Consider the following 22,617-nt stretch of genomic DNA (forward strand, 5'->3'; position numbering starts at 1 on the left):
GCCCTTGTCTTCTTCAGCATACACGCAGGGACATATAATTTTTAATAAAAGTCTTCACACAATAGCGGTGAAAGTATATCAAGACTTTACCTGAAGGATAACTATATACAATCCAATACAGGGCATCTGATGATGGTAAACTGTTGGCTTGATCAGAGTCCATTGCTTCAGGGGGAGGGTTACCTTAGTTACTATAGCTTAGACTTGGTGGATAAATAGGATTTCAAAGAGACAGACCTGTTCCAGAGACTTTATAGCTTTCCGCCTTTATAAGGTATGTGTGAATAGGTACTTGAAGTTACTGAAGAGACTTGACGTTGTCGATGCTCACTATCATGTAGGAGGAAGATGCATGGATACACTGACTTGGAAGCCAGGAAGATGTGGACGGTGAATGGGAGACCCTCTATCACTTCACCAATCCGACAGCAGGCACTAATAAATACAGAGGATGTCCTGCTGAGACTTAGAAGACACGTATTAGTCCTTATGGCTGACTGGAAACAGGTTAGGGGGCTGAGGATGGAGTCTGACAGGATTACTGAGGTGACGTAGGGAGGTTAGATATGACTCTGGCAATGCCAGACTACCAACTGCCAACTGACAAGACCGCACAGCCCTTCTGGGTAAAAGGTTGGCGGAGCTAGCTTTCCCCTGGCCAATCACTAGAGGGTGATAGGTTGCAGGGAAGGAGCACTGATCAAGCTCAACACTTGTATTAGCAATTAATACATAACAACATATTAAATAAATACATAGCAGAAAACAATACCACTACAAGAGAGTAAGGAAAAAGCAGCAAATACATAGGTCCCAATACAGACTGCCTAAGGTTGCCAATAGCAACAATACATTTCCAGACGCCTGACAATAAATACCGTTCTGGGCCATTACAAGTGTTCCCCCCTTCATCCAGGCACCGGTGACTGAAAGGTCTAAAGCTCAAACTCCTATTTGGGTTGTTACATATGCATACCTCCCAACTTTTGCAAAGAGCAAAGAGGGACATGTGTGCGCCGTGGTCCCCATAGCCACGCCCTCATAGCGACCCTCCATAGCCACGCCCCCATATCAACCCTCCATAGCCACGCCCCCATAGCAACCCTCTATAGCCACTCCCCTAGTCACCACATGCTGCTGACTGAATAGTGCCTTATACAGTATCCAATCCCGCCAAAAATGCCCTATATAGTATCCAAGCCCCCATTATAGTGCCCCACATAGTATCCAATGCCCCCATATAGTGCCCCACATAGTGTCCAAACCCCATATAGTGCCCCACATAGAATCCAATCCCCCACATATATGCCCAACATAGTGTCCAATCCCCCACATAGTGCCCCACATAGAATCCAATCCCCCACATAGTGCCCCACATAGTATCCAATGCCCCCATATAGTTCCCCACATACTAGCCTATGCCCCCATATAGTGCCCCACATAGTAGCCAATGCCCCCATATAGTGCCCCACATAGTAGCCAATCCCCTCACATAGTAGCCAATACCCCATATAGCGCCCCACAGAGTAGCCAATACCCCCATTAGTGTGGCCCCAGCAGAAAAAAACAATAAACAAGTAACTCACCTGTCCTCCGGTCCCAGCAGCTCCTCTCCCGGCAGAGCGCGCACTCCCGTCATCCTCCGGGGCGGGCAGCGGGGGAAACAGAGTCACTGACTGTACCGGAAGTGATTCCTGATAGAGGCTGCAGGTCACTTCCGGCACAGTCAGTGTCTGTATACCCCGCTGCCCGCCCCGGAGGATGACGGGAGTGCGCGGCCTGCCGGGAGAGGAGCTGCTGGGACCGGCGGACAGGTGAGTTACTGGTTTATTGTTTTTTCGCTGGGGCCACATATAATGCGGGACACTTGGGGCCGTTCCGGGACCGCGGGACAGCACCCCGAAAACGGGACTGTCCCGCGAAATCCGGGACGGTTGGGAGGTATGCATATGTCTCTAATATTCACATAGACATTCATCATACTACACACCGTACACATTGAAATACATTATATTACACATCTTAGCCCCCCCCCCCCCACACACACACACACTAGATAGGTAAGTTGCTCCTGTAGATAGACATGTGTCTCTAATCGGTAATTACCTCTAATTGAAAGGTCCGCCCAGTTGCTAGTCTTCCTCATTAGGTAGGTGCCCCCTGTAGGTAGTATTCCATAATTAAGTAGGCCCCCATATCTAATTTCCACCATTAGCCAGGTTTTCTCCATATGTCATTTCATCCAATAGCCAGGTCCCCTCCATAGCTTATTTTCTCCATTAGCTGACCTTCACCCCCCATAGGAAGTCCTCCAGTAGTCAGGTCCACCTGTAGGTAGCATCCACAGTAGCCAGGACCCCCATATAGGTAGTAGCCCCAATAGTCAGATTCTCCCTGTAGATAGTATCCCTAGTGGCCAGGACCCTCATTTAGGTAGTTTTCCCAGTAGCCAGGTTCCCACCTGTAGGTAGCATCCCTAATAGTTAGGCCTCACTGTAGATAGCATTCCTAGTAGTCAGGTCGCCCCTGTCGGTAGAACCCACAACAGCCGGTTCCCGCATTTAGGTAGTGTCTCCAATAGCCAGGTATCCCCCAGATTAGGTAGTATCCCCAGTTGCCAGGTCCCCCCTGTAGGTAGTCTCCCCAGTATCCAGGTTCCTACCTGTGGGTAGTATCCCTTGTGCAAAACAAGAGTCCGTGGAGCCTCAGTTACGAGTCTCAAAACACGGGATAGCCAGATATCTCTAGCCTGTTGCCAACGGGGTGCCTCCTTGATGGGGAGAGCACCACACCACCCTGATAAATAACCCCTTAAGTCCCACTCGGTTGCGAGTATTGGAACATAGACAGGGAAACAACAGGGTGGCCCCTTTTGTCAATGTCTAACTCAAGGTGCGAGTATTGCGATCATGACAAGGGCTTGCAAAGGCAGGCTTCCACCCACAGACAGCCGTTTCGGGGGTTTTGCCCCTCGTCAGTGTGGGGTAGGATTCTGGCTAGTTGGGGCAATGAAAAATCAACCAACAAAACACAGTAATCACTGAACTCATCACTGAGTTCAGTGATTACTGTGTTTTGTTAGTATACCTTGTGGACAAGATTCCACCTGTAGATAATATCCCCAGTAGCCAGCCCCCCCCCTTAAGGAGTATCTCCATTAGCCATGTCCCCCTGTAGGTAGTCTGCCTAGTACCAGGCCACCTCTTGTGGTTAGTATTCCCAGTAGGCAGATCCATCCTCTAGGTCCCACACCATACTCACCTACCCCCTTACTCCAGCACAGCACAGTTGTCATCTCTTTGTACCTTGCAGGGAATGAACACGGAGATTCTCTGAAGATGGCCCTTTCCAATCTGCATGTGACCACCAGAGGGGGTCAGGAAACTTAGTTTGTGTTAACACAATTCTAGAAGCTACATAAACAGCTTAGACAAAGGGGCTAAGCCGTTTGTACAACTCCCATAAAAGTCACTAATGTTTTTAGTTTCCTGACCTCCCATGGCAGGCTGCAAACAGACCACCTGAGGTCAACTACAACTCTGCCTTATGCCTTCTTTCCTCCCCAATCCCAACCATTCTAAATTACATTAACAATTCCCATTTCACAATACTTACCCATATCTCCATCATCTTATAACCATAATCAATTTTTAGTGTAGAGTTGGTTGGACTCTGTAGCACATATAGTATTATCCAAAACCTTTTAGCAACTTCTGCAAAGAGTGCTCCTAACAACATGTCAAAAGTTTTTATTGGTGGAGGTCTGAGTGTTCAGACCATGACCAGTCAGCAGAGCGAGCAAGGAGAGATGTGTGCTGCCTCCCTGATGGGTTTAGTCTTATTTTGCAGTATTTCTTCCATACCTGCCTAAAACTTTTGCCCAGTACAGTATCTTTGCGCATGTTTTGCGGGGATTGTGGTCGCTGACCGGCACAGTGATGTTTTTTGGTTAGGGACTCATGTGTATCAGAAGACCTGCACGTGGTACATGAGGCAATATGGTTTGGCCAAATTATATACTAACTTCTGATGTTGGTTTTAAATGTAGCTGAATAAGCTTTCGTGTCAGCCATGGGTGCGATGTGCAGCCATTTCTGTCTTTTTGGCTTGTGCATATTTTATGTATTCTGTCCCTTTTTTCATTGTGGCTAGCACTCGTGCTGTGTAAGACCCATGTGATCCAAATTAGCAGGAAGCACCTGTGTACATAAGGGGAGGATCTCCTGGCATTCTCCCATTCTACCTGCAGAGGAATGGAGAGAGGTAAGAGCTTGTTAACACTTGTGTTGCTTGGCGTCCACTTTTTCTGCCGGTGGCGCCTGCAGGGTTCGGGGGGGCCCTTTTGGGTCTGGTCCTGTGACAATGGGGTTGCAGGGCCATTCCGTGGCCCCCCTTCTCTGCTTGCGCATGTTTTGCGGGGATTGTGGTCGCTGACCGGCACAGTGATGGTTTTTGTTTAGGGACTCATGTGTATCAGAAGACCTGTACGTGGTACATGAGGCAATATGGTTTGGCCAAATTATACACTAACTTCTGATGTTGGTTTTAAATGTAGCTGAATAAGCTTTCGTGTCAGCCATGGGTGCGATGTGCAGCCATTTCTGTCTTTTTGGCTTGTGCATATCTGTAGTACGATTCACTAGCTTCTGCAGTGCTTGTTGGTTATGAACTATTTCTCTATACTCCTTTCAAAGTTTTTTTCTTTTTGTGATTGGAACTGTCAACTCATAATTGCCATACTACGCCTTAGTCATGCTTAGCCTATGTGCAGTGACAGCACACACCCCAAGAGTCCCACTCTAAAAAGGCAAGCTGGAAGACTATGAATTTGCACTAAAGAAGGTCACAGACATAATAACTTTTCACTTATTTGTCTATGGCTCCATTGCAGTCGTTTATGAGTAAATGTCATCACTTTGTGTAGTCTTCAGATTGCCATGAAAATCTTTTATTGCCTTTGTGTCATACATACACGAGACAAGGCACATAAAGTCATGTAATAAAGCTCTATATATATATATGGGGGACAGTGGGGACAGTTGTCGGTAAAGTGCATCATTAGAAGAAGCAGTGTCAAACCTTTAACCATGAGCTCAACCTGGGGTTATGAAGCACATAATGGTAAGTACCGATGAGCACATTGGTAGGGATGACTCTGTGCAGCGTATACAAGGTGAGCCTCAGGACACCCTTTTATTTCTCTAAGCCGATGACACTCAGATCTACCTCTCTGGTCCGGATGTAACCTCTTTGCTATCCAGGATTCCAGAGTGTCTATCGGCCATATCTTCCTTCTTCTCCTCTCGCTTTCTAAAGCTCAACATGGACAAAACAGAACTAATCATCTTTCCCCCATCTCGCTCCACCCCGCCGGCTAATCTGTAAATCAATGGCTGCACTCTGTCCCCTCAAGTCCGCTGCCTTGGGGTCACCTTTGACTCTGCCCTGTCCTTTAAACCACATATTCAGACCTTGACCACCTCCTGCTGCTTTCACCTCAAAAACATTTCCAGAATCCGCTCTTTTCTCACCCCTGACTCCACAAAACTACTGGTACATGCTCTCATTATTTCCCGCTTAAACTACTGTAACATCCTCCTCTCTGGCCTTCCATCTAACTCCCTTGCTCCCCTCCAGTCTATCTTTAACTCTGCTGCCTGACTAATGCACCTTTCCCCTCGCTTTGCCTCAGCCTCTCCCCTCTGCCAATCCCTCCACTGGCTCCCCATTGCCCAATGTGTTCACTTTAAATTGTTGACCATGACGTACAAGGCCATCCACAACCTGTCCCCTCCGTACATCTCTGATCTGATATCCCTCTACTGTCCCTCACGCAACCTTCGATCCTACAGTGACCTTCTAACTAACTACCCCAACACATTCGTCTCTTATCCACCATCAAGTCCTTTAAAAGTAACCTGAAAACCCATCTCTTCAAACTAGGCTACAACCTATAATAATTCTGTGTCACACTTGACTGGCTGCACTTTACCTTCTGTTTCTCTCCCAGTACTTTATAGATTGTGAGCCCTCGCGGGCAGGGTCCTCTTCCCCCATGTACCACTCTGCCATTTGTCTTCATGTAATGTGTTTTTCATCTTGTACTGTTCCTGTTTGTTACCCTTATCGCTTGTATATTGCTCTGGAATTAAGGGCACTTTATAAATAAATAATAATAATTTCAGAAATGAAAGGGTAAATTACCTATAGAAATATCCCAGCAAGGTGGCCTAACTTTTACGCTATGCTCAAAACATGGCCACCACCTTAAAAGCTGCCATATTGGATCAAGGGCAAGATTTTCCAATTGGAAGGTGGTCATGTAGCATGTAAACCAGAAAAGCTGTCCATGGTGCTAAACACAGAGCTGAAGGCACTGGATCCAATAAATTAGGAACCACAATAGATATCACAACTCTGAAACCAATTTCAGAGGCAATTCTGAGTTTTCTTTGATATGCTATATGACCACCTTCCAATTGGAAAAATGTTTCACTGATCCAATATGGCAGCTTTCAAGCTGGCGGCCATTTTCCAGACATAGTCTTAAAGATAGGTCCCCTCACCTATTAAATGCTAAGGTTATCAGATTTGTCATTTTCCCTTTTGTTTCTGAAATAAAAGGGTGCCCTGAGATTTTTTTGAGTTACTCTGTAGATTGTAGCTTGTGACATGTACGGGGGCTTCTGCATTCGTATTATGAGCTGGGAATGCAGACCTTAAAGGTCAATTCCATTACATAAATTCATGGCACAGTAGGTGTCTGAGGTGCCTCTCACTACTTACTTACATACATACATACATACATACTACTGCAAAGGCTCAGCTCATTCTTTCTGTTAGCTGTACTTGAGAAATCAGAGAATACCTATGCAGAGACCTGACTGTAGGAACAGATATGGAGCGTGTTCATGCTTCAATACTAAGCTCAGTAGCTTGCCGTGCACATTGCTATACACAACTACTTTTAAAGGGTTCAAACACTTTTCCAGTTTTTTATTGCTAAGTAAGAAGCTAAAACTGTGCAAATAGTCCTCATAAAAAATATCCTACCTTTTATTGCAGATCTACATGCCTCTATGGTTATAGACTATGAATAAATGCTGCAGTCTTGTGTTACTTTCTCCCATCTAAGCCTTCTGTCACTTTCTGTATGTTAGCAAAGACAAGGGAAAAGAAGGAAATGGTTGACATGTAATTATAACTGCATAAAATTAGGTTTGTAGTTTGTATCTGTTGAGACACATAGACCACCACCATGGCATTATAGGAGAGACTACAATGCCTTATAGAACATATTGGCACATAGGTGATCATTTCACTAACATTCACATTACAACCAGGGCCGGCCTTAGAGGTGTGCCAACGCACAGGGCACGCCACCCAATCAATCAAAAGGGGTTCTCCTGGCAAACAGCAGCAGTCTCCTTTAACTATAAGCATGTTTAATGGCGGCTGTCTGGTGGCTGCAGGGGGGCTGATTAAATGGGGACTGGAGGAGAAACTCATACTATATGAAGCTGCAGGGGGGGGGCTGATATTAAATGGGGGCTGCAGGAGGGGGTTGATACTAAATGGGGGCTGAAGAAGGGGGAGCTGATTAAATATGGTCTTGGAGTTGAAGTGATATTAAATGGGGGCTTCAGGAGGGTGCTGATACTAATTGGTGGCTGTAGGGGAGAAATGGATACTATATGGGGGCTGCAGGGGGATGGGGTGCTTATACTATACGTGGGCTGCAGGGGAGAGACTAACATTATGTAAGAGTTGCAGGAGGGAACTAATACTATATGGGGGCTTTGGGGGGGGGGGGGGGGGGGGGTTACTGATACTATACGTTGCCTGCAGAGAATGGGGTGCTGATAACATATGGGGGCTGTATTGTATGGGGGTTGCACAGAGGAGCTGATACCATATAAGGGGGCTGCACAGGGTGGGAGGGCTGTATAGGGGTAATTTTTATCAGCAACAATGTGAAGATAATTATGTATATATTGAGGGAAATCGAGGGAACTGTGTGTGGAGAACTAAAGGAGGCATTATACTGTATGGGGAGACTTATAATGTGTGTCCTTAAAGGGGTTTATATGGGTAATAAAAATTATTAGCGGCATACTCCCTACACAGTATATGAGAGCACTCCCTGTATATATTATGGTCTCATGTCCTTCTGAGATTCTGATAGGGCTGTGTCACCATATAATGTGTATGCACATGAAACATCTGTAGCAGAAAACACAGTTTCATTTGTATATATAACATATTGCAATTACAGTAAGTGTTATAAAACACAAATCAAGTGAATGAATTAACTTGCTTTCCATCTATTTTAAGGGCCTGACCACTGGCATAAAGTTTATCCCATTGCCCAGGGAAACTTCCAGTCTCCCATAGACATTAAGAGCAAGGACGCTAAGTATGATGCATCTCTGAAATCTCTTAGTATCAACTACAGTCCAGCTTCTATCAAGTCCATCATCAACGTTGGCCATTCATTCCATGTCATTTCTGAAGACACTGCAGACATCTCAGGTAAGACATTGGAAATAATAATGTCTGCGGCATCATTGTTAATCACGCAAAAAATCCAAATAAAAATTCATCAAAGCAACTATTACAGAAGATGGGCTAGGCAAGTACATATATATATATATATATATATATATATATATATATATGTGTATATATATATATATATATATAAAATGTGCTTATGTATCTCTGTATGTTTACATTGTATGGTATTCCCATTACTTAAACTTTTATCAGATGAATTGTAAAGCTCCCTCAGTGCCACTGGATACCTCCCAGAAAAAAGTTGCAAAATACTGTACACCAACTTAGCTCCCTCCCCCCATGGAATACATCAAAGTTATATATATATTCACTGAGTATAAATGTTCTAATGTTGCAAAAAAAGAAGATAATAAATTATGTTGTTTGTAGTGGTTAAAGGAGGCCCACTCAAAGCAAGCTACAGGCTGAACCAGTTCCACTTCCATTGGGGCCCAACCAATGAGTCTGGATCAGAGCACACTGTGGATGGGAAGGCCTATTCAGCAGAGGTAATTTGTCACAATTTAACCCTTTCCTGACATTTTACCTACAATGAAGTATGGAGTATGGCGCAGGCTCTGTAATTGAGCCCATTTCATACACATTCAGTGGCTGAGATTGTAAACAACTCCAAGCCCAGTTGTTTAACCCTCTAGATACCACGATCAGGGCCATATTAACAGCTACTGCTGCCCTAGGCACTAAATCTGAAGACGCCCCATCTTGGGGAGTGTGGGAGGGGGAGTGGTTTTGGAATGACGTTTTTCATGGTTTTTAACTGCCTAAAACATTATCAAATTTCCACATTGAATCAATGATTAGAGCCGTCTGCATATTGTTTGAAGGAATTCTCACCACAGGATTGGTAGATTGGTGGGTAAAAGCACCAGGCTTCACATTCACCACCGCCACACCAGCCCTGACCAATACCGCCATACTGTGACTGGATAACACCGCCATACCAGACCTGACCAATACCACCATACTGTGACTGGATAACACCACCACACCAGACCCGACCAATACCGCCATACTGTGACTGGATAACACCGCCACACCAGACCTGACCAATCCCGCCATACTGTGACTGGATAACACCACCACACCAGACCTGACCAATCCCGCCATACTGTGACTGGATAACACCACCACACCAGACCTGACCAATCCCACCATACTGTAACTGGATAACACTGCCACACCAGACCTGAATAATTCCACCATACACCCCCCCCCTCGAAAAGACACCAGATTTACTGGCAAGTCTAAATGAAAGGTGGGAGATTAAAAAAAAAAAGTTGTTTTCTTCCCCCTGCTTCCTGGTGCTGCCCTGCTGAAAGGTGCTGCCCTAGGCACCGGACCACGGGTGCCTAGTGGTAACCTGACCACGGTTAGGCCATGATATTCCATTGGTTAGACAGAGGAGGGGCCTCCTCTTGAACACAGTTGTCCCCTCTTTACCATGTGATTACAGGGTGCTAATCAGTTATAGGGGTAGTTCACAAAAAAAAAATCACAAAAAATCTCTTCCAATACTTATCAGCTACTGTATGTCGTACAGGAAGTGGTGTATTATTTCCAGTTTGGAAAGTAGGAGAGGTTTTCTATTGGAATTTGCTACTGCTCTGGACTAGGGATGAGCGAACTTTTAAAAAGTTCGGTTCGGTTCGGTCCAGCGAACTTTCGTGAAGTTCGGCTTCGTCCGAACCGAACCAGAAACGAACCTTGCTCTAACGGCTGAATAATTGCAGCTACAATAGTAAGAGTGTGATAGGGTATAGTTTCGTTTAGTTGCAGTTGCTATTACAATGAAAAAAGTGGGGAAAAAAGTGCAAAAATAATGAAAATAAAAATAAAAATAATAATAATAATAATAATAATAAAATATAGAGAATAATGAATAGTGCAAAAATAGTGACAAAAAATATTGAAAAAAAAAGTTTAGGAGGAGGATGCGGCAGCACTTGATTGCACCCAGGCCAGTATTGTTGAGAAGAGACAAGTTGAGCAGCAGGAGGAGGCAGCAGTTGATTGCTCGCCTCTCAGGCCAGTATAGTTGAGAAGAGACAAGTCGAGGAACAAGAGGAGGCAGCAGTAGATTCCCGCCTCTCTGGCCAGTATTGTTGAGAAGAGACAAGTTGAGGAACAGGATGAGGCAGCAGTAGATTGCTTGCCTCTCAGGCCAGTATTGTTGAGAAGAGACAAGTCGAGGACTCATCTTTTTTTTTATTATTCTTAATTTTTTTTTAAACTTTTTTGGTTGACGGCACCCAGCAGAGCAAAAACGGACAGCTTCTGTGGGGCGCTGACTTAGCGTCACCTATAACAGCTTATCACAAAAAAAAACAAGAAAACTTTTTTTGTTTTTTTTTAAAGTTTTTTTTAAACTTTTTTGGTTGCAGGCGGCTAGACGGGGTTGACGGCACCCAGCAGAGCAAAAACGGAAAGCTTTTGTGGGGCGCTGACTTAGCGTCACCTATAACAGCTTATCACAAAAAAAGCAAACTTTTTTATATTTTTTTTTTTTACTTTTTTGGTTGCGGGTGGCTAGACGGGGTTAACAGCACCTAGCAGAGCAGCAACGTCTAGGGTCTCCTCTCGGTCACGGAACAGCAGCTGGTTTAATGGTACGTGTCCTGAGTTACTCTTCTCACTTTTCTCTCCCTATCTCTTTTTTTGCTCCCTATCTCTCCCTAGATATCAAAATTTTTGAGTTAGATGCCTATCTCTCCCTCTCTCTCCCTAACTCTTGATTTTTCAGCCTCTTTCCCTATGTATGAGCTTATCTTCTATATCAAGCTTTCCCTGGATCTTGCGATTTTTTTTTTTTAATCTTCCTCTCTCCTGCTTCTCTCACAAACAACATATACTTATTCTCTATCTCTCCCTGTACTTATCCAGTTGTTTGGCTATCTAATCTATGTGTTTTCCCTCTCTGCCTAACATGGACCTCCTTTCTTTCTGCCGTCTGGAAACACAATGAGAAACTACAGCCAGGCTCAAGCACTTCCTGTTCCTGGAGTGACGTCACACACCTTGATATTCACATAAAAACAGGATACAAAGGATTATAGGAGTAATAATCCCTTGTATCCTGTTCTATTCTCTGATAAAAGTACAGTTTTGCGACGCCGTTGCGAAGTTCGTAACGAATCTGGTTCGTAACGGTTCGGTTTGTTCATCCCTACTCTGGACAGTACCTGACATGGACAGAAGTGGCAACAGAGAGCACTGTTTCGGACTGAAAAGAATACAGCACTTCCTGTGGGACATACAGCAGCTGATAACTACTGGAAGACTGGAGGTTTTTTAAGTAAATTACAGATCTCTGGCACTTTCTGGCACCAGTTGACTTGAAAGATTTTTTTTAACAACCCCTTTAAGATGCCAGCTACTGAAGATCCCTAGGTTTGCCATCTTTGTACTCCTAGTAGACCCTGCCCATGGTTTAGCAGTGAATGGCACAGCTATTCACATAAATGTCCAAACTACTGAAATACCATAATTTATCCTGCTTAGGGAATGCCATAAACTATACTGTTTATTTTACAGAATTTTCACATTATAATTTGTGATTGTTTTCGCTTTCATTATAGCTGCACCTGGTCCATTGGAACTCGGAGAAATATTCCATTTTTGCTGAGGCCTGTAAAAATCTCGATGGATGTGCTGTGCTGACGGTTTTCTTACAGGTATCTGTACTAAGCAGGAATTCATTACTTCTCAGCATCACTAAAACTATTTTATATATAATCTTGATGATTGATAATATTTGTCATTAGACTTTGGCTTCCTGCATTTTTTTAACAAATCAGACAAACCAACCTTACATGAACAGTATTGCATATCGAATGCCCATGAACATCAAGGTTTTCCTCTATGACAGATTCTCTTTGATATAAAGCTGCTCTCTGGGGAACATTTATCAAACATTTAAAGGGAATGTGTCATCAGAAATGACTTTGTTTAAATAATGTTTTTATGTTAAAAATATTTAAAGAATTTTTGGTGACATTTTTTCTAATTTTCCATTTTCTATCTATATGATAAAATAATCCTGAGATCCTGCAGTTTTCATTCTCACCACTGGGGCTGAAGTTAAGACTCCCTGTTGTGTCTGTGGTTATAAGAGGAGAGGCTGCTGTAAAGTGATCTGTACAGCATTACAGCAACATGTGACACCAGTGGATAAAAAAAGACAATAGCACTCCCTCTGAAATGACTTCTTCAAAGACCTCTTCACATTCATCAGGGAGAAGACTCTGTCTATTGTCGTCTATTACCATGAGTCTTGCTGTAAAGCATGTCACTAAATGCTGCTAAAAACACCTCATTCAAAATGGCAGCCCCCATAACAATGTACAAAATGTCTAATAAAAAAATGACAGTCAGAAAAGGGAAAAAGATTAGAATAAAAGAACAAGTTTTAGTATCTGACGTTAATAAGTAAAAGAAAATATGGGTGATACATTCCCTTTAAAAATTAAAGATGGGATCTGATTGGTTGCTATGACAACTTCTCCTTTGTCCAAGGTTTGATAAATCTCCCCCTTTATCCATTCAGTGGACCAGTAGAAGCAGAGGCATTATCTACTACAATAAACTTATTTTGCTTTATTTAATACAATAGATTAGGGTGTTTGTAATTTAGTAATTTTTCTTTCTTTTTTCCTTAGATCGGTAGTGCTCATTCTGGTCTACAGAAAGTAGTGGATGCACTAAGCCATATTAAAACAAAGGTAAGATTTGCTGCACAAACTTCTGCTATAATTTAAACAATTCCTTCATACACCTCTGATAATAGGACATACGGTGGCAACCATTGCCCACAGACATGCATGTTAAAAAAAACATATACTGATGTTTACAGGAATGATAAAGGCCAAAAGAATGTGATTTAGCCTCCATCAGCTTCCGAGTGGCCGCCTATAACTGTGGTGGACGTTTAGTACTCAGAGTATATGCTCAAAGGGGTATTCCCATCTCAACTAATATAGTTAAACTAGAAAATGTACCCGGCGCTGCCCGGGTATAAAGTGTCAGTGTGTTAATAAGATTTGTTCCAAGGTCGCCAAGGAGTCAAATCTATGCCCTTGTTTTTTTTCTTTTGTTAAAGGGGAAATCGCCAGGAGCCCTATATACCCCTTTATACACTATATACCCTGCCAGTTCTCCACTGTTTATGTAAATTGTAGCTTATGCACATTAGATATAAACTAAACTTTAAACATTCTAAATACCTAAAAGCCAAACTGAGATGTCATGTGATCAGACTGTATACAGAGCCTGGTTATATACAACGTTGGCAGTTTTATATACAGAGCCTGGTTATACACAACATTGTCAGTGTTATATATATAGCCTGCTTATATACAACATTGGCAGTGTTAGTGGCGGTCCTGTATACCTGTAGTATATAGTTGGTGGAGGTCCTGTATACCTGTTGTGTATACAGCCTAGTTATGTACAACATTGGTAGTGTTATGCTGAGCCTGGTTATATACAACATTGGCAGTTTTATATACAGCCTGGTTACAGAGCCGTTTTAATACATTGGTGGGCCCAGTGCACAGCCCTCAAGAGTGGGCCCCCCCTTCCCTTTCGGCACATTGTATAATGTACTGAATTTGCCCCCACACTGTATCAAGAGCCCCAATACATACAGTAGTTACCTTATAACACTATTTCCACCATACAGTGATTACATATTACATAAAAACTGCACTGAACAAAACAGAAAGATATCACCAATGATACCATTACATAATACCGCCACACCATGACCCCTAACACTACAACCCTATAACAGAGTGAAGTTACATCCAGTGACTCACCGGGGGCGTCTTCTCCGATCAGAGTCTGTCACCTTTTCTTTTTCTCTCCATCCAGCCTGGGCCACCTTGAAGTCTTCTCCTGGCTGTGAATCTTCTCTCCAGAATCTGCCAGACAAATATTTTAGGCTCCAACACATACAGTAGTTAGGTCCCTTGTACCCCTATACAGTAGTTACACCCCTCTGTACCCCTACATAGTTACACCCCTCTGTGCCTCCATAGTTTTAAGGTGTCCCTGTAGTATATAGCCCCTCATGTGCTCCTCCAGTTATATACAGCCCTCCTGTGCGCTCCCCCATTAGTATATAGCCCCCCTGTGCACTCTCCCCAGTAGTATATAGCCCCCCCTGTGCTCTCCCACAATAGTATATAGCCCCCCTGTGCTCTCCCCCAATAGTATATAGCCCCCCTATGCTCTCCCACAATAGTATATAGCCCCCCTGTGCTCTCCCACAATAGTATATAGCCCCCTGTGCTCTCCCACAATAGTATATAGCCCCCCTGTGCTCTCCCACAATAGTATATAGCCCCCCTGTGCTCTCCCCCAATAGTATATAGCCCCTTGTGCTCCCCCCCAATAGTATATAGCCCCCTGTGCTCTCCCCAATAGTAGATAGCCCCCCTGTGCTCTCCATAATATATAGCCCCCCTGTGCTCTCCCCATAGTATATAGACCCCTGTGCTCTCCCACAATAGTATATAGCCCCCCTGTGCTCTCCCACAATAGTATATAGCCCCCCTGTGCTCTCCCCCAATAGTATATAGCCCCCCTGTGCTCTCCAATAGTATATAGACCCCTATGCTCTCCCACAATAGTATATAGCCCCCCTGTGCTCTCCCCCAATAGTATATAGCCCCCCTGTGCTCCCCCCAATAGTATATAGCCCCCTGTGCTCTCCCCAATAGTATATAGCCCCCCCTGTGCTCTCCATAATATATAGCCCCCCTGTGCTCTCCCCCATAGTATATAGACCCCTGTGCTCCTCAATAGTATATAGCTCCCTGTGCTCCCCAATAGTATATAGCCCCCTGTGCTCCCCAATAGTATATAGCTCCCCAGTGCTCCCCCATAGTATATAGCCCCCTGTGCTCCCCCATAGTATATAGCCCCCTGTGCTCCCCCATAGTATATAGCCCCCTGTGCTCCCCAGTAGTATATAGCCCCCTGTGCTCCCCAGTAGTATATAGCTCCCCTGTGCTCCCCAGTAGTATATAGCTCCCCTGTGCTCCCCAGTAGTATATAGCTTCCCTGTGCTCCCCATAGTATATAGACCCCTGTGCTCCCCAGTAGTATATAGTCCCCTGTGCTCCCCCATAGTATATAGCTCCCCTGTGCTCCCCCATAGTATATAGCTCCCCTGTGCTCCCCCATAGTATATAGCTCCCCTGTGCTCCCCCATAGTATATAGCCCCCTGTGCTCCCCCATAGTATATAGCTCCCCTGTGCTCCCCCATAGTATATAGCTCCCCTGTGCTCCCCCATAGTATATAGCTCCCCTGTGCTCCCCCGTAGTATATAGCTCCCTGTGCTCCCCAGTAGTATATAGCCCCCTGTGCTCCCCAGTAGTATATAGCTCCCCTGTGCTCCCCCATAGTATATAGCCCCCTGTGCTCCCCCATAGTATATAGCCCCCTGTGCTCCCACATAGTATATAGCCCCCTGTGCTCCCCCATAGTATATAGCCCCCCTGTGCTCCCCCATAGTATATAGCCCCCCTGTGCTCCCCAGTAGTATATAGCCCCCTGTGCTCCCCCATAGTATATAGCCCCCTGTGCTCCCCCATAGTATATAGCTCCCCTGTGCTCCCCCATAGTATATAGCCCCCTGTGCTCCCCAGTAGTATATAGCTCCCCTGTGCTCCCCAGTAGTATATAGCTCCCCTGTGCTCCCCAGTAGTATATAGCCCCCTGTGCTCCCCCATAGTATATAGCCCCCTGTGCTCCCCCATAGTATATAGCCCCCTGTGCTCCCCAGTAGTATATAGCTCCCCTGTGCTCCCCAGTAGTATATAGCTCCCCTGTGCTCCCCAGTAGTATATAGCCCCCTGTGCTCCCCCATAGTATATAGCTCCCCTGTGCTCCCCCATAGTATATAGCTCCCCTGTGCTCCCCCATAGTATATAGCCCCCTGTGCTCCCCAGTAGTATATAGCCCCCTGTGCTCCCCCATAGTATATAGCTCCCCTGTGCTCCCCCATAGTATATAGCCCCCTGTGCTCCCCCATAGTATATAGTTCCCCTGTGCTCCCCCATAGTATATAGCTCCCCTGTGCTCCCCCATAGTATATAGCCCCCTGTGCTCCCCAGTAGTATATAGCCCCCTGTGCTCCCCAGTAGTATATAGCTCCCCTGTGCTCCCCAGTAGTATATAGCCCCCTGTGCTCCCCCATAGTATATAGCCCCCTGTCCTCCCCCATAGTATATAGCCCCCTGTCCTCCCCCATAGTATATAGCCCCCTGTGCTCCCCCATAGTATATAGCTCCCCTGTGCTCCCCCATAGTATATAGACCCCTGTGCTCCCCAGTAGTATATAGCTCCCCTGTGCTCCCCAGTAGTATATAGCTCCCCTGTGCTCCCCAGTAGTATATAGCCCCCTGTGCTCCCCCATAGTATATAGCTCCCCTGTGCTCCCCCATAGTATATAGCTCCCCTGTGCTCCCCCATAGTATATAGCTCCCCTGTGCTCCCCCATAGTATATAGCCCCCTGTGCTCCCCAGTAGTATATAGCCCCCTGTGCTCCCCCATAGTATATAGCTCCCCTGTGCTCCCCCATAGTATATAGCCCCCTGTGCTCCCCCATAGTATATAGTTCCCCTGTGCTCCCCCATAGTATATAGCTCCCCTGTGCTCCCCAGTAGTATATAGCCCCCTGTGCTCCCCCATAGTATATAGCCCCCTGTCCTCCCCATAGTATATAGCCCCCTGTGCCCCCCCCATAGTATATAGCCCCCTGTGCCCCCCCCATAGTATATAGCCCCCTGTGCCCCCCCCATAGTATATAGCTCCCCTGTGCCCCCCCCATAGTATATAGCCCCCTGTGCTCCCCCATAGTATATAGCCCCCTGTGCCCCCCATAGTATATAGCCCCCCTGTGCCCCCCCCCCCATAGTATATAGCTCCCCCTCCCATATAACATTGAAAAAAACAAACACTGTTACTCACCTAGGTCCACGCGTTCCTCTTCTCTTCCCTCTTGTGGCCGCACTTCCTGCAGTCACAAGAGGCTGCACTCCCCTTACCCTCGCGCCGACGCTCCAGTGACGTCGGCCGCTAGAGGGAGAGTGCGGCCTCTTGTGACCGCAGGAAGTGCGGCCACAAGAGTGACTGACAGGGAGGGAGCCAATGGCTCTCTCTCTGTCAGTATCGCTGCTGCTGCAGCGCTGAAGCGCCGCAGCAGCAGCGGACGGGGGCAGCCGCGGACGGGGGGGCCCTGCAGGGGGCGCCATGGAGGGGTAAGTAGATTACCCATCCATGGCGCTCCCCCCTGACAGGCTGGTGGCCGGAGCCCTGTGCGACCGCATTGGTCGCACATAGCAACGGCCGGCCTGCTCGGGGGGCCCCTTTAACCAGTGGGCCCGGTGCACGTGCACCATGTGCCCTCTGGTTAAAGCGGCCCTGCCTGGTTATATACAACATTGGCAGTGTTATATACAGCCTGGTTATATACAACATTGGCAGTGTTATATACAGTCTGATTATGTATAACATTGGTAGTGTTATGCTGAGCCTGGTTATATACAACATTGACAGTGTTAGTGGAGGTCCTGCATACCTGTAGTATATAGTTGGTGGAGGTCCTGTATACCTGTAGTGTATAATTCTGGGGTCCTGTATACCTGTAGTGTATAGTTTGAGGTCCCCCCCCCCCCCCACCGACTGCAGACCATAAGTAAGTTGTGTGTAAAGTAAACCTGCAGCTTATAATAGTAAGTGCATACACAATCCTGCATCATCATAATCTGGTCCTCTTAGGCACTACCTTTCATCCTTGGTGAGGACAACACAGAAGAGGTTTCCAAGTTTCTAATACTGTATACCCCCCCCCCTTGCAAGTAGCCCCCGTACTGTATACACTCCCCCCCTTGCAGGTACTCCTATACTGTATACACTCCCTCCCTGTAGGTAGCCCCCATATTGTATACACTTCCCCCCGCAGGTAGCCCTCATACTCTATACACCCCCCACCCCTGTGGGTAGCCCCCATACTCTATACCCACTCTATACCCATACTGTATACATTGCTTAACACCCCTTACTGTATACATTCCCCAACACCAACACCCGGCAGGTAAGCCCCTTACTGTATACACTGTATATACACTATACACTGTTAGAGTGCCTTCACACCTACCGGATCCGCGGCGGATTTCACGCTGTGAATTCGCAGCGAAATCTGCTGCAGATCTAGTGTCATTCAACCCTATGACACTTCATATTATAGTATGTAAATGAACCGCCTCGGCGGCCGGAGCGTAACTTACACTGACAGAGGCCGCCATCATCCTGCCCGCACAGACCGCTGTTAGATCATGCAGGCTCCCTTCCAGTGTGTTCAGCGATGTGCTGCTGCTGCCGAGCACGGCTCTCTCCTCACGGCTCTGGACACTGAACACACTGGCGGGAAGCCTGCACCATCTAACAGCGGTCTGTGCGGGCGGGATGATGGGTGTCTTTGTCAGTGTAAGTTACGCTCCGGCAGCCAAGGGGGTTAGTCTACATACTCGCAGCGGGATGTCAATCTCTCTGCGAGTATGTAGTGTCATAGGGTTGAATGACAGGATTTTGCTGCAAATTTGCAGAGTGAAATCTGCTGCAGATCTGGTGTGTGTGTGTGTGGCACTTTACTGTATTTATTTCTGTGGATCTGTTGTGAGGCAGCTGGCCCTAGCAACCAATCAGATTCCAGCTCCCTGTGAAAATGAAAGCAGTAATCCTATTGGTTGCTAAGGCTCCCAACTGCAGCGCTAATTATATCTCCTGTGTGCAGTGTGGAGATTTTCCCATTCATCTCTATGGGGCGCCACTCTTCCCCCTCCCCCTCCCCCTCCCCTCCTGTACATCTGGCGGGGACGGGACCTTCGCTCTAACCTTCCTGGGCACCCAATGTATCTGTGGGCCAAATTTGGGGTCAAACGGTTCAGGCGTTTGGAAGTCTATACAGGACAGACAGACTTTCATTTTTATGATATAGATTGCCAATTTAAACATATTTGTTCCCTATGCACAGGATAGGGGACAAGTATGAGATAGCAGGGGGTCTCACCTCCGTCCACCCCGGGGATTAGAGATGAGTCAAAGTACAGTAGGAACAAAGTTTTCTCCCAGATTCCCAGTACTGGATCCATCTTTTCCCAGCATCCGGGGAGAAGCAGCACAGAGCGGAGCAGACTTCAAAGCCCCACAACCTGATAAGCAGAAATCCGATAGAAACAAAGCACTTCACTTCGTTCCTATTGTAGATTCGCTTATCTCTACCGGGGAGTTCTCTATCTTCTCTGGCTCCTTTGTTATGAATCGAGCTATGGGTCAGCGCACGACTCACGGCCCCTATTTATTCTCTATGGAGCCACCAGAGAGAGCCAAGTACAGCAATTGGCTCTTTCCAACAGCTCCATACAGAATGAATGGAGCCATGGGTCACGCACCGACCTGTGGCTCAATTCATAACAAAGGAGCCAGGTAGCCGATAGAGAGATCCTCGGGGGGGCAATGAGGTTGGACCCCTCCACCATCTCATACTTTTTCCCTATCCTGTGGATAAAGGACAAGTAAAACCCCTTTAAACTTGTAGGACTCATCAAGTTAAAAATTTTTGCACATATATTCAGTTAGCAAGTTTGTCTCCTTCTCCTGACATGCAGCTGCAATTCATGCCCCAAACCGAGGACTCTGGGGCAGATGCGAAAAAAATATTCGCAAAAATATTATTTGCAAATATTTTACGCCGATCTGCCCCATCTGCGCCCAAAAAAAGATATTTACCCCTTTTCATATATGTCCCCCTATGTGTATACGCTGTGGCTGGAATCCCATAGACAGCAATACAACGTATATTCTCGTAATAATTGTACAACCGCTGTGATTTTACAAAAATATACATTGTGTGAACATAGCCCTATAGTGTATATTTCTTGGAATTAACTAATATTAACAATATTAACATTTCTTAGGGCAAACAAGCAGCCTTCACCAACTTTGATCCATCTGCCTTGCTTCCTACATCAAAAAATTACTGGAGTTACATTGGATCCTTGACCCACCCTCCACTGAATGAGTGTGTCACCTGGATTATATTCAAAGAGCCAATAAGTATCAGCCCTGACCAGGTAAACAAAGGATGGGAACCTTCACACAATGTCTGAATAATGTAGGCACCATAAAATCTGCCTAGAATACCAGGATCTGATTCATCACACTTCTTGAATTACACAAACTCGATAACCTTGTAAAAGGAGTAGGGTTTTTTGGTAGATTCACAGTTTCACAGTTTTTAAGTTTTGCCAAATGATTCATCATTTAATGGCCATGGATTACAACGAAAGAAACGATTTACGTTTTCATATGCAGGGGCATACACAGGGTTTCTATCTGCCTCTTGTGCCCCTTTCCACTGTACAGGTGTAGGAAGGACGGCACTTCCATGGGTCGGTGATGCTCCAGACAAATAGTAGAGAAGACCCGGCACTCACCAAATATATTCTGCTAGCTTATTGTAGTGCAAAAAGCATCAAGTACAGTAAGGACGCGTTTTGGCCATGCATGGCCTTCATAAGTTGGTGTTAGTATTGGACTGTACTGATGAAGGCCATACTTGGTCGAAATGCGTCCTTACTGTACCTGATCCCTTTTGCACTGCAATAAATGAGCAGAATATATTTGGTGAGTGCCGGGTCTTCTCTACTATTTGCCTTTCCATTATACAGGCCTCCTAGCTTAGCAGAGTTTATTTTGGCCCATACATCAATCAGCACTAATGCTTGTATTTATGTCTGCTTTATAGCTGAACCAGTTCCGTGGACTCCTCTCATCGGGTGATGGAGAAAAAGAGAATCCAATTCTGGACAATCACCGTCCTACCCAACCCCTGAAGGGCAGAGAAGTGAAAGCGTCTTTCTCATAAACATGAAGAATAACCACAAAAAAATCTAGGGCATTGCATTTATCTCCTGCTGTGCATAACAAACACAATGAAGTTCACCATCGTATCCAAGCCCATCTGTCACTTTTCTATAGTAGCTGAAATATAAAAGCAATTTTCCTTTTCATATTTGCATTATAGATGACTGATACCATGTTTTACTTACTGTATCATCATTGCAGAATGAAAATAAAAGAATAAAATGCAGACATTTTTATTATAGATTATGGAGTTCCATTGTGTGTTGGCTAGAAAGCCTCCCGACTAGAGATGCTCGAGTTGATCCGAACCCGAACTTTTGGCATTTGATTAGCGGTGGCTGCTGAAGTTGGATAAAGCCCTAAGGCTATGTGGAAATCATGGATATAGTCATTGGCTGTATCCATGTTTTCCAGACAACCTTAGAGCTTTCTCCAAGTTCAGCAGCCCCCGCTAATCAAATACCGAACGTTCGGGTTCGGATCGACTCGAACCCGAACCCGGTTCACTCATCTCTACTCCCGACTTTGCTGACTGGTAAACAGCAGCTGAAGTAATATTGATAACCACCTCTGCAGGCATAATAGGCTGTACATTTTTCAGTTTTGTTGAAATGTTCTCCTAAAAATGTATGGTCTATGATAAACCCAGAAGACAAAGGTCAATGCTGCACTTGCTTATTTTTCCATGTTCCTTTTTTAAGCCATATTCACAGAAGACAATACAAATGGTGCAAAGTAGGCCTAATATCAATACCTGTCCCTTTAACGAAATATGGTATAAATCTATGTCATGGTGATAGTCCCTTCAGCCGAGCACAAGAGCGAGCGAGGAGAAAAGCATGACTTGGGCGATCCCATAGACTTACATTATGAAACTATCCTGGTCACATGACATGGAGCCAGGTAAGAACGCACTAGTGGTGAACTTACTAAGTGTGGTTTGACATCTGCAGGTTTATAGGTGAATGGCTAAGTAATGGCTACGAAAGTTAGAGAAGTTATCATCTTGCTTCTAGATTCAGTACAGGATCACCTGCAGTGGTTCAATTGCAGTCAGCGCTCCCATACAGAATACAGCCACTCACTGAATCCCTCCAAAGGTAACCA

The 22,617-nt window shown here is 45.5% G+C and overlaps 1 protein-coding gene across 1 annotated transcript; it reads left to right on the plus strand.

Moving 5' to 3' along the window:
* Positions 1 to 8,416: 8,416 nt before the first annotated feature.
* Positions 8,417 to 21,798, plus strand: LOC138784381 (carbonic anhydrase 1-like). The gene is made up of 5 exons (XM_069959922.1): positions 8,417 to 8,532; positions 12,153 to 12,248; positions 13,233 to 13,295; positions 20,562 to 20,717; positions 21,392 to 21,798. Exons 1-5 carry the CDS (start codon positions 8,500 to 8,502, stop codon positions 21,509 to 21,511), a joined length of 468 nt encoding a protein of 155 aa, XP_069816023.1. The 5' UTR covers positions 8,417 to 8,499; the 3' UTR covers positions 21,512 to 21,798.
* Positions 21,799 to 22,617: the final 819 nt, after the last annotated feature.

The sequence above is a fragment of the Dendropsophus ebraccatus genome, chromosome 2 (genome assembly GCF_027789765.1).
Source record: "Dendropsophus ebraccatus isolate aDenEbr1 chromosome 2, aDenEbr1.pat, whole genome shotgun sequence".
Classification (NCBI taxonomy): domain Eukaryota; kingdom Metazoa; phylum Chordata; class Amphibia; order Anura; family Hylidae; genus Dendropsophus; species Dendropsophus ebraccatus.

Coding starts and splice junctions, on each gene's coding strand:
- LOC138784381 (XM_069959922.1), top strand. CDS start 8,500: ATGTCATTTCTGAAGACACTGCAGACATCTCAG. Junction 12,249..13,232: donor TGCTGACGGTTTTCTTACAG/GTATCTGTACTA, acceptor TTTTTTCCTTAG/ATCGGTAGTGCTCATTCTGG. Junction 20,718..21,391: donor TAAGTATCAGCCCTGACCAG/GTAAACAAAGGA, acceptor TCTGCTTTATAG/CTGAACCAGTTCCGTGGACT.